The sequence below is a fragment of the Anas acuta genome, chromosome 6 (genome assembly GCF_963932015.1).
Source record: "Anas acuta chromosome 6, bAnaAcu1.1, whole genome shotgun sequence".
Lineage (NCBI taxonomy): Eukaryota > Metazoa > Chordata > Aves > Anseriformes > Anatidae > Anas > Anas acuta.
The window spans coordinates 31,014,481-31,026,592 of record NC_088984.1 but is presented as its reverse complement, the minus strand read 5'-3'; the positions used below and the strand labels follow the sequence as shown (position 1 = coordinate 31,026,592).

The following is a 12,112-nucleotide window of genomic DNA, read 5'->3' as shown; positions in this document are numbered from 1 at the left end:
CACCGATGTCCATTAAATGGTACCAAGCTTCAGTTACAAAGGTTTTCTTCCTGTATCTATTCAATTACCTACATAATAAATACACAGTGCCTCTGATGTCACTACCCAAGTATTGTGGGCAAATAATGAATTAATTGACAAAGCCAGTTTTAATTGCACATGAAAGAAAATGCACTCTAAACACCTTTAATAACACAAGTGTTGAGCAAAATGCCTCATGGTATTGTGTGCCAATATTTGGTCATGCACAGTATTATGTCCCAGGGTACATGGTTTATCCATTTTTTTGCTTAGAGAATAATACATTTACAACAGAGCTTAAAAGCTCACCCACAACAACTGTCTTCCTTTTCCCAGAATAAAGCAAATTCACATGATAGGGGAGATCCTAAAGCAATAAAAGCCATATGTTGGTACTTGGAGCTTCTAATTCGTTAAATATAACTACATAAGTGATCAGACGCAGCTATTGCGCAAATACAGACTTACCTTCCCAAAACTGAGGATTTTGTTGAACATGTTGATGCTGGAAGTCAAGTTGGATGGTGATGAAATATTCCAAAGGGTGTTTTCTCCATGATACACCAAATCCCGGAATGCTGCAATAACAGTTTGAAACACTGTATTTTACTTAATGTCTTTTAACTTCTTTGCTACATCAAACCAGGACAGAGGAGAGCTAACTGACTACAGCTTTGGGTATGCCATCATTACTCTGTCTCCAAAGGTACAACCAATGGCACCCTGTAATTACTTACTTAAGGTTTTCTTCTGAAGTAATTAAAGCCTGGATTACACTACTTCCTTTTGTAACTTTTTTAAAATTAAATGCATTTAACTATTTGCTTGCAGCTCAACATGAACTTCCACCTCTTTCCTCAAGTCCTGCGGCTCCCCCACACAGGAGAGACAGGGGCATCCTTACAGGGGAGCCCACATCAGCTCGAGCTGCTAGCCCTGTAAGGGAGAGCTCCCCAGGTGCCCTTGGCACAGTGGGGTGGCACTTGTTATTCAGCTCCAGCACAGATCTGGAGCGCTGCTGCCTGCTACACATGGTGGCACGCTGCCAGGTCCCCAGCTGATGCACACCAAAGCCAACCTTTGCACTGAGCTGCACCCACAAAACCACACAGCTCTCTGAAACCAAAGGAGCTATGCCAGTTTACACCAGCTGAGGCTACAATTTATTATTTTTATTTCTTAAATACGAGGTAGAACGGATCTCTTTCTTGACCATGCACGGCCATCAACATGAGTTGATAGTTCCCCTAACAATTCATTGATTTTTTTCCCCAGTCCCTTTTGTGTGCTGCCTTTTTCTGCCCATGCACCAAGGAGCGAGTGTGTTGGCAGGAATGCTAATTGGAACTGTGAATGGCTGGGGCAGAACAGTCATGGAATGCAAATCTGTAATCATTCATTTGATCGTGAGCTCCCTGGAGAAATGGCTATCCATCATGACGACTTGCAGATAGTACTAGCCATTACCACCGATAAATAATAACTGTAATGATTTAAAGAAAATTTAAGTCTGAAAGTTCCTTCAGGAAAGAGAAACACATCAGAGGAGAACAGCATCAGCAATAAATATCCACTATGGCACAGAAGAAGACTTGTTTGCTGGATAAATGTGAATAAGAAATGCATTTGAAAAAAAATCATAAGCTGTTTATGGACAATTTGTGGGCAGTAAAAGGGCAGTATTCCATAAATAGCCACATCTTTAATTAACGTCCAAACAGTCTGCGATCTCGCATTGCTCCTGTGAAGCACAACAATTTAATCCTGTTTTCTTGGTCAACTTCCAGAAATCTTTTCTGCAGACAGTTACTTGTAATTATTCCCAAGAATTTACACTGATGTCATGGCCACAGTTACTTGCCTGTATAGAACGTATAAATCATTTTAGCAGCGCTCTAAGAACGGCGTCTCTGTTGAGAGCGCTTCAAAAGATCAGCCTTTAAAGATCAGGCCTTTGCATGGAGCAGTGAATAACCTACCCAGTGAAGCATTCCTGCTGCTGGGAACCTCAGCGCTCCATGGTGATGGATGGTTGTCCTTGGCCGTGCTGGACAAGCTCCTCCGCTTCCTGAGGGAAAGGAGAAAATGAAGACACCTGTAAGAACTCAGTTTGTTAGGATTAAGCTTCTGTTTAGCTACTGTGTGACTCAGGATGGGTCTATAGCTGGATTTTATGGCAAACGTGTTGAAATCTGGGCTGTGTAAATGCTGAGTTCCTTCTAGAGGCCTGGTATGGATGTTAAGGGAGTGCACTGCAGCACCCTCAGACACTGATAGATGGAGGGGATTGCATTTGTGCATGATATGCGGGGACACCAAGGACAGGCAAGGCTTGAGTATGTATTTGGTGTAACTTTAAACAAATTGCCACTTCTTTGAAAGGAGGGCTCATCATAATCAGGTCCTGCTCTGTCCTCTCCCAACACATGCTCAATGGAAGAAGCAGAGGAGAACTTCATGGCACTGCTACCAATGCTCTGACTGACCAGAGAGGCCTTGATGCAAGCTGCAATAACACTAAGTTATTACAGCACGTTGTGTGCTCCTGCCAAGAAATCATTCAAGACACCAGAACCTTACTTTACCCTTCCCAAACACTTCACTTCAAGGAAAAAAAAAAAAAATTGGAAGATGTTGGTGTTGAGCTCAGTGTTTGTAGCTAGCTCCCTCCTGCTCAAGGAAATCTCAAATGACCATATTTTGCACACCTTGGCAAAAAGGGAACAGAATTAAGGATGAGAACCTTGCCTATTTTCTCTGCTGGCCACTGGTAAGACACAGTTTAAGGGCGAGTCAGAAAACAGTTTAATAACAGCTTCAGTGAGTTGCACAATGGGAGGAAAAAAGCAGTCTGTGTTAGCTGAATACTACAAACTCTAGAATATTACACAACGATACATCCAGACAGTGCAGGGTCACAGCCCAACTATTTTCCCTTCATGACAAGTTCATCCACAGCGATTCTGCTCCCGAGGGAGGCAGAGCTGAGTCCACTCATGTTGGCTGCAGGAACTTTCTCTTACCCAGTCAACGTGCTGGTGAGGTTTTATACTCTGCTATATCCTGCTAGATTTGCTGTGGCTAGTTAAAGTTTCTTTTTTTCTTGTAAAATATAATGTATTTCTAAGGCCAACAGTGACCAGCCAAGGGCAGGTATACCCACATAGCTGTGTGGTATTTCACAAGGCTAATTTCTAGCATCAGTCGTGGTCAAGATGCTTATTAATGAGACATGTGACTTGAGCTGTAGTTTGGCCCTACCCTTTGATTTTCAGTTGGCAGGAAAGAACAGTTATTTCCTAAACAACTCTACAGAAACCAAAAACAGAAAGGAAGGAGCATTTGTAGCTATTAAAACCCATGGAAGACCTCCAGCTTTGGCACTAACAGTCCCCGTTTCTTTATTTCAATGCTCCAAATTAACTGTTGTTTAATGTGCCCAGGAAAATAATGACACTGAGGAAATGAAGGGCTGTGAATCCAGGCATCCAGTCTCTCCATGGCTCTGCCCTTGTCTGCTGTGTGACCTTGAAGTTGATTAGGATTCACCTTGTGTAAATTCAGCCACCCACATGCTTAGTCATGCAGACTCTCTTTAACCTACGGAGAGATTCTGACCATTGACATTCCCCTAGAAATTCTGCTCTCTTTGTGCTGAACAAGGACCCTTGAGGAGCCACCACACCCAGGATCCTGCCCGAGGGGCTCTCTGGTGGAAGTCTTGGGGCCCACTTGAGCTTTTCAAACTCAAGCTCTGGCTGAGAGGGATTTTGAGGTTCTGACATAGCCACTCCAGAGCAACCTCTCGCCTGAAATGAAGGACGAGCACCTGGGGACCTCGGATGTGGGATGCACAGATTTTCAACTCCACAAACCAGGCCTCAGGGCTGCATGTTCCCCAGGGGCATGCCAGAACCCGGCAGCCAAAATGTAGAAACAACCCTGGCTGGCACATCTCAAAGCAAATGCTACTTGGCTTCCACTGGAACATCAGTGAGATTGAAATCCCCACGCTGCACATTTCAATTTCAGCAAACCAGTATTCCAACGGGACATGCCCGGCCAGCTCCACTCTGCAAATCTACATGCTTTTGTGGGCAAAAATCCTTTCATTTTTTCATCTGTTTGCCTATATGCTTAATGGTTTGCAGAGAGAACACCCATTCTGGCTGGAGCCTGGAGGCTCTACTGAAAGAGCAATCACTCCAGAACAAATGTGCCTCCGAAACTAGGGCTGTTGAGGAATTTGCCACTTCTACCCTAAGTGACCTGAGCTGATCACCACAGAAGGCAGATCAGCCCACTTGGCTTGCTCTTAGCAGCTGATGCCCTGCAAAACCCAGCCCACAATCATGCAAATCAAATTTCTTTGCTCTGATTTCTGAAATTTGGGTCCTCAGAAGCACTTTCCTCAGGAAGTAAATTTCTCTTCTACAGTCAAGCCTGAAGCAATTGACACAATCCTGATAGCTGTCCCTAATATGACCGTTTTTAAAGCACCCCACATTGCAGCACATATTCTCATTTCTAAGTGCTCTGATATCTAAAACTGTATCTGTTATACCAGACACCAGCGAGACAGCTGTTGTGGACACACTTGCACATACACACATGCATGGCTGCTCCCTCCACCTCAAAGCAAGTTTTGCTCTGCAGCTTGTGACACCCAGCTACAGACGGATCCCCTTACAGTTTGAGAGATGAGATGTCATTAAGCCTTGGCAGCAGATCGTCTGGTGTGTATGGCGTGCCTTTGCATCTGGCGTCTGTATCGCACAGCACAGTTTGCAGAAATGGGAAGAAGCCTGCACTAGGAAGGTTTCGGGGTGCGAGATAACCTGGAGGAAGGGGGAGACAGAAAATGATGTTATTATGATGCAGATACACATTTTTTGCCATGTGTTTCTATCAGTATGTGCTACTTTCTCCGCACAAACCAGGGGCTTGATTCTCAGTTTCACTGAGATTTTCATTCTGCCTTTGCAGCACCATTTTGTAAAATGCCTCTAAAACCCCCCCTCAATACCACCAGAACCACAAAAGGTGAGTTAATAGGAAAAAGAGTCAAGCTATCTGTTTATAAGTAGATACATGTCTGTTCCAAGGCAACCGCAAGATTATTTTATTTTAAATAAAAGAAGACATGGCCATAGTAACCTGAAGCATCCTTAGGAGCACGTTCTCCTAGACTTAGTTGGATCGGTTCCTGTGCAAAGACCCAAGCTTCAGCTTCAAGCCAAGCTATTAAAACAGGGCTGTGTCTCAGATTTTGCCACAGGAAGGGGCAACACATCCAGGACCAGACAACCTCCTTGTGCAGAGCTGCCCAGGGAAGGCAGAGGAGCAATCTGTCACCACTCCTTCCATGCCTCTTGCCATCTCAGAGCAGCTCCATCTGCTCGGTGACCTGCAATGCTGGCAGCCAGCGCTGCAGGGTGAGATGCGTGTCCCTGTCTCCCATTTCTGCAAACACGGCGAGGACCTGAGCAATTAGAGACTTCAGTGTTTCATGTGCCACTTGCCCCCCGCTGCTTACTGCCAGCCCGCAGAGTTCACCAAATGCGTCTCCTCGCAGTGACAAATGCTCTAATAAATCTCAAAACTCTTTTGCTGGATCACGGCAACGTATTATTTAAAATAATCATTTGGAAAATTACCTGGCAAAGGACATGGCTATTATTTCTCCGATGGAAAGGAGCCAGATTTACAAAGGGCCCGCAGGCAGGCTTGTGGTAATTGATTACCTTGCTGCTCAGACTCCACAGATGACCTGTGACTCTTGCCCAGGACCAGCTTTATCTCTAACCCCTCCAACACAGACACCACACCGCGTTTGTAGGACATTTATCAGTTAGAGCAGTGGTCAAAACCCAGATATTCCCGAGGGGAATGGCAGTGCTAGGTGGAGCATACGGCTGCCAGTCTCCTCGAAGGAGACTTCCCACTGCTTCATGCCAGATAGCACCGGGTACTCCTGCAGGGACGAAGGCACCCATTTTGGGTGGCGGTGTCATTCTCCTGTCCCTCAGCAGAGAACTGCCCCAGAAAGCTGAAGGAGATGTCCTACCAGGTAGAGCTTCACCTGTTCCCCACGTCCCCCAGGCCACTGGGAGTTACGGGGCAGGCTGAGCCAGCTCCCCGTGATCACAGAGCACCAAGAAGAGCGGAAGAGCTCCCTTCTCCCTACAGGCAGTCCTTCTGGGTTTGAGGCCAAAGCCCCAAACACATTCTGCTCTAAAAGTTTCGAAGGGTAATTAAGTCTGCTGCCCATGAGGGAAACTGGAGAGTAGGGCACTTTAATCTCGAAGCATCCTTCTGTGAATATCCCCTGCCCTGTCTGGGACGTTGGCCCTTTGGGAGGACCAATTACAGCTCTTGTACACCCTAGTGTTTTTCTCATCTTCCTTCTGATCTCCTGCACCCTCCTTCCCCTTGCAGGCAATCGACTCACGCCCCAGTCCAAGAACGCACACCACAGCCCTCGCTTTGTCAGCACGTCTACAAAACGCTGGTTCAAAGAGCTGGAGAGCCGCGAGGTTCGGGATGGTGAGCAGAAGAGGAGTGAAGTGAGACGGATAGGAGCTAGGAGGAAAAGGGCTACGCCCTCTGCTGCCATCCACAGCTACCAACCTTAACCAGGGCCAGCAAGTAAAGTCACGTCTCTCAGGAGACCTGGAGCAGCTAAAAATGTGTAATCCCTCAGCGGGACTGCGGGGTGGGGAACACACGCACGTGGCCAGCAGCCTGGGGAGCAGTGTTCTTCGCTAGAGAGGCACAAAGTTTACAGAGACAATTATACAAGAGTTCCTGCCGCATCCAAAGCAGAAGTAATTTCCTTGAGATATAAGCAGTGATGATATATTTTAAAATCAGACTCGAAGCCTCTGAGTCTGCTTTGAACTACGAGGACAATTATACAATCAGTCGCTGTACCACAAGCAAGGTGTATGGCATACGAACGCAGCGATGATATCAGCTTCTTCTTCTCCTTTCTTTTTAAACAGCAAGCTAAAAACTAAAGAGGCAGAAATTTATGACCCGAAGTTTGCAAGTGCTGCTGGAAGTGCTGGTGGTAGCACGATGCCTGTGAAGATGTTGCCAGGTTTGAGAACGAAGGAAGCTTTTCAAGAAGGCACCGAAATATCTGAAATGTCTGGGCCGCAGCAGAGCCAGAGCATGAGGCACCCTGCAGGGAGCACGGCTGGTTTGGGAGCCTGAGCCCAGACAAACACGGTGCAGCCTCAGAGCTCTTTCCTGCAACTCGCTCTCGTCCTGCAGAGGAAGGAATTTACTGGTGAGAAGCTGAGCCAAGAGATTAATGCATCTCCTTCTCCCACGGAAGTCTTTGGCAATGCCACTTCCAAGGAAAATAGATTTCTCTTGCCCTGTAGCCCCCACCTTTATGATCCTGAGATACGACAGATCCTCAACACAACATCAGTTTTCACCATGTTCACTACCTTTAAACACTTGAAACTGCAATTGTCCTTGGAAGATCTCACTCTGCTGCCTATAAACCAAGATGTGGAGATCGCTGCACCCACTGCTGCCCCTTCTCAGCCCCGAACAGAGGTCACCCCAACAGATTTCTCACAAATTGTCTTGTCTGCAACCAAAACCTGAGCCCTGAGCTGCATCCTATTAGCAAAGACTGACTTTTGGGCTCGCTGGCAATGGAAGCCCAAGGGTAGATGTTTTTTTGCTATCCCATATCACTGTGGAGTGCTTTAATTTTCGGCCACTGTTGAAAGAAAGGCACCAAATCTGAAGAAAACAAGACAGGCATCCCAAAGGGCAGAAGAAGCCAAGGGCTCAGCACAGCATGGGCTGGCTGCTTCTCCCTGCTCATTAGCACCTACCCAGCCCGGCCGTATCTCCAGGAGCTAAGAAGAAAAGAGGCTTTCATTCCTTTGGGAATCCCGACATTTCCACATTTGCTTTCATTTGGAGTAAAATGAAGCAAGTTGATTTCTTTAAACTTGCTGAAACGGGTGAGATCCCGACACACTTCAACACAAGCAAAACATTTTGTTTTCTCCAGGTAAAGGAGCTTCGTATAATAACGATGAAAAATGCCAGGGTAATAATAAATGTCATACAAGACAGATGAAAATTACTATTTCGCTACGACCTATAAGATTAATTGAAATTGACTGAAATGTCCAAACCTAAATGAACCATGTTGTAGCTTGCCACAGTGATGATGTTGCTTTCATCATGCTGGGGTTTCATGCGTTTGCACTGGCTGCATGGAGCTGTTTGTTTCAAGGACTGGGGCAGCTAGCGGGGTGCTGGCACAGCACCATCACCTCTTTTTTCCTTCCAAAACATCACCCACGCATTCCTTCTCCCTTTTCTGCCCACATGATATTTCTGCTTTTAGGACTTCCTACCTACTTCTGCCACCCATCCTGCAAAACTTGACAAAATCCGTATCCCATTGTCCTCACATCAAAGGTATGGATTTCCATTATGAGTGGCTACTCCTTACATGAATTTAGGCACGTTAACTTATTTTCCTCTTTTATTAATAATTAAAAAAAAACATGCTGAGTTTTCCTGTTTTTCTGTCCACCCGTAGTTTAGCATCCTATCACGACTTGGGCATGAAAAAATTCTCTTGGCTTGAGATTTCACACGCCGATACTGCACATACCTTAAGCAGTAAGTCTTTGTTCATTAAAAAATCCATACAAATCTCAACTCCCCAACTGGTGAATTAAAGAAAATAATGAGCTAATGACTTCATTAGGATGTATTGTGTTTAATTGAAAATGCACTCAATCACTGCTGTATCATACAAAGAGGCTTAATAACCAGCTCTCTGCAGCAAAGAAAAAAATGTCCAAAAAGTGGTGTGATAGAGAAATAATATCATGATCCATAACGAAAAGGGTAATTGAAACGTTCCTTGCAGCACAGACAAAGAAACACAATGAGACCATGAGGCAGCAGGCAAAAAGGAGAGAAAGCCCCTTTTGAAGGGCCTATCAAATATTGTGATACGTGTTGAACAGCAGCCATTCATTCTACAACAAATTAGACAAGCCCCCAAAAACAGATTGTCAGTAGCTGCTGACGCAGGAATACTTGGACTCAACCTCTTCAGCTTCTGGGTGAAGAAACCTTAAACCTTTGAAGATTTTTCTAGTGGAAGGATCACTCTGTGCTTCTTGTTCCTCCACGCCCTCAATCACCCTGAGCAGCAGCAGAGGGTCTAACCCAGAGCAGCGATCCTGGCTGTTTATCAGCTGTGATTTATATTTATCTGGGCACTCACACAGCACACAAGGAGAATATTTACTGCTGTGGTGACCTCCTCCCAGCTTTCCAGGCAAAATGTCTAACGAAGCTGGCCGCATACAACCTTCTCACTTCCCTTCTCATCTTTCCCATAGTCGCGCAGCATTCCTTTAAACTTTATTCCTTCACCTTGTTACACGCCCAGAGTCAAAAAGACAAAGAGCACGCCTCTTTCATGCCAACGCTGACTGATGTTGTTCCTCTTCAACCACACACAACTGCGCATTTCCAGCTTTGTTCACATCTATTTCTGACCAACTCATGCCGCCTATCGCTTGTGGAAAGCTTTGCGATGATGCCAGGAGCTTTGATAGCTCTCCAAAAGCAAAATGTGACCACCAAATCTACTGGATAACATTAATTTTGAAGCTTTTGTTGGTTTTGTTTTGTTTTTTAACACATCTGAAGAATGACCCAGATAACCAAGTGGCCTATCCCTTCATCTATGGAAAGAGACTATTTAATTGCTGCATTGCTCATATTGATGCGACGTTGCGAGAGAGATTCACCGTGCTCTGAAACCCACGTCTGACTGTGAAGCTGAAAAAAGGGGCCCTCATGTTCTAGTGACCTCGCACTGAGGTCTCTGATGGGAGCAGGTTGCCTCCTGTCAAGCAGGTCCTGAGGCTTTCCTCCACCTTTTTCACACCTGCAAGATCGACGCCCACAGAAGTCCCACAGCTGTTGAGGACAGTAAGTGCTACAGTTCTGTCAGTTACAGCCCAAATCTCGTTCCGTGTGTCCAAAGCCCATGGCACAGGAGTGATTAGCCCTGCTGCTTTTAATGGCATTACTCCGCTTCAGGTTAAAGGCACACTTAAGAGCTGTGCTGGGTCAGAGCTAATGGTTTGGTATCACACTCCCACTGTCCCTAGGACTGCTGCCTTTCGCACGACAAAGCTGATTATTACAGCACTGCAGAGCTAACAGGTGATTTCTTTCACCCTATTCCCTGCAATTTCCCCCACTGAAGAGACAGCGCTGGAAGAAGAGATCCCCTTGAGCTCACCCCGAAGTCGCAGGACCACCAAACACCCTCAGTATCCATCATATCGGGGGCATTTCTGCTCCCTGTGGGCCTCCCTGAATTGCTGTTGGCCTTGAAGCAGCGTCATCCTCGGCCACCTTCCCTCAACTCCAAGTGGCGTTGTTTTTTAATTTCCCCCTTGCAGATCATGATGAAGGAGAAGATGCTGTGAGCAGCTATTACGCACACACTGGTCCACCTCTGATAGCGCCCAGCCTGCCCTGATTTCCAAGTCGTGTACCATCACCCAGCTCCTGGTTTTCGACATGCCAGCTTCCATTCAACCTGGAAGAAGCCCGGTGTGCCAGGTGAGATTCAAACCCTTTATTATTTTTATATTTTTTTTAATCTTCACAGCAACATCTCTCTTGTTTCCCCTGGCCGTGCCAACAGTACCATGTCCTCAGTTGTCTGCCTATGACGGCGAGATGGAAGCAGCAGACAGGTCGCTGCGAGGCTCCTCCCTGTGTCGGTGGCTTCGCTGGAGGAAGCATTTCATTGCCCAACTCTTCCCTCTAGCATTTCAGGCTCTGCAAATAATAAGACCAGCCCAGAGCAGGCAGTAACTGCTTCCATGCTTATTAAGACTAGCAAGCTCGTTTTGCTCGCCCCACAGACCTTCACCTCTTCCACCCCCTTATTTAAAAAATTAAAAATCAGCACTTGGATACGAATGCATTGGGTTCGCGTACTGATCAGGGAGATAACAAAGAGCAGAGAGCGAGCATAAAAATGGAAGCTGAGTGGGAGAAAAAGCAGGTGTAAAGGGAGGAGAAAACCTCCAAACCCAACACAAAGGAGAAAGGAAAGGAGATGGAAACCTCCTAAGAGGTCTGGATGGGAAATGCCAGAGCTGATGTCTGCTCCACAGGGCAGAGCCAACAGAGGCATGGCACCAGAGGTTCCCCGCCCTGTGGAAAGATGCTCCTCTGACTGAAGCTCCCCACACAGAGTGGGAGCTGTAGACCAACCCTTTTAAAAGCAATATTTAACACAAACAAGGCTAACTTGGTCTTGTATAATACAGCTACCTTGCTCTGAAGCAGGACGCTGCACAAGCAGGACCTAAAAGGACAGGCAGAACATTTCCCACCCAGAAGCTGGAACTAAAGAAATCCTAAATCCAGATCTAGACTTTGGGGAAAAAATGCACAAAAGCTGCATTTACTGAACTTCTGTCTCTCAATGGTGAGTGCTGCCAGGTAGTTTCCAGAGCCCATGGCTAGACTCCTTAAACAAAGTGACCTTGTTTACAGCTGCTAACTTCAGTGCAAGCCAAACTGCTCAGCACCTTTGGAAAAATGCTTCTGTGCTTCTAGGTCCTGGCACCTGGCTTCAGGTGCTTCAGGAAGTCAACTGGAATTAAGTGGCTGCCCCAAGGCCCTGTTGTAATGCAGTGGGAAGAAAAAATCCTGGCAACTCAGGAGTTCCCACCTCCAACTCAACATCCTTCAGTCACACCTCACGAGGAGGAAGTCTGTAGAAAGAAATGAAGGCACAGATTTATGAAATGGGTGTTATTATAAAAGAAGGGTTGAGAGATTTGGGGTTGTTCAGCCTAGAGAAGGCTCCAGAGAGACCTTATTGCAGCCTGTCAATGGATAAAATATATATGGGAAAGACTTTCTACCAGGGCCTGTCGTGACAGGACAAGGGGCAATGGTTTCAAACTGAAAGAGGAAGACTGCTAGGCTAGAGGTGTCTGAGTTCAGGGGGATCTTGGGCAAGTCGCAGGGAACTGTACGACCGAGCACCACCTCT

General features: G+C 46.2%; 1 protein-coding gene across 3 annotated transcripts in view; it reads right to left on the bottom strand.

Moving 5' to 3' along the window:
• ABCA12 (ATP binding cassette subfamily A member 12) overlaps positions 1-12,112 on the bottom strand; it is a 109,048-nt gene that overhangs the window by 62,219 nt on the left and 34,717 nt on the right. For all 3 annotated transcript variants that reach the window (XM_068686315.1, XM_068686313.1, XM_068686316.1), the window contains 3 exons: positions 4,712-4,859; positions 2,001-2,089; positions 490-599 (listed from right to left, as the gene is read on the bottom strand). In XM_068686315.1, the coding sequence (XP_068542416.1) occupies positions 490-599; positions 2,001-2,089; positions 4,712-4,859 (347 nt within the window). The remainder of the gene's footprint in view (positions 1-489; positions 600-2,000; positions 2,090-4,711; positions 4,860-12,112) is intronic.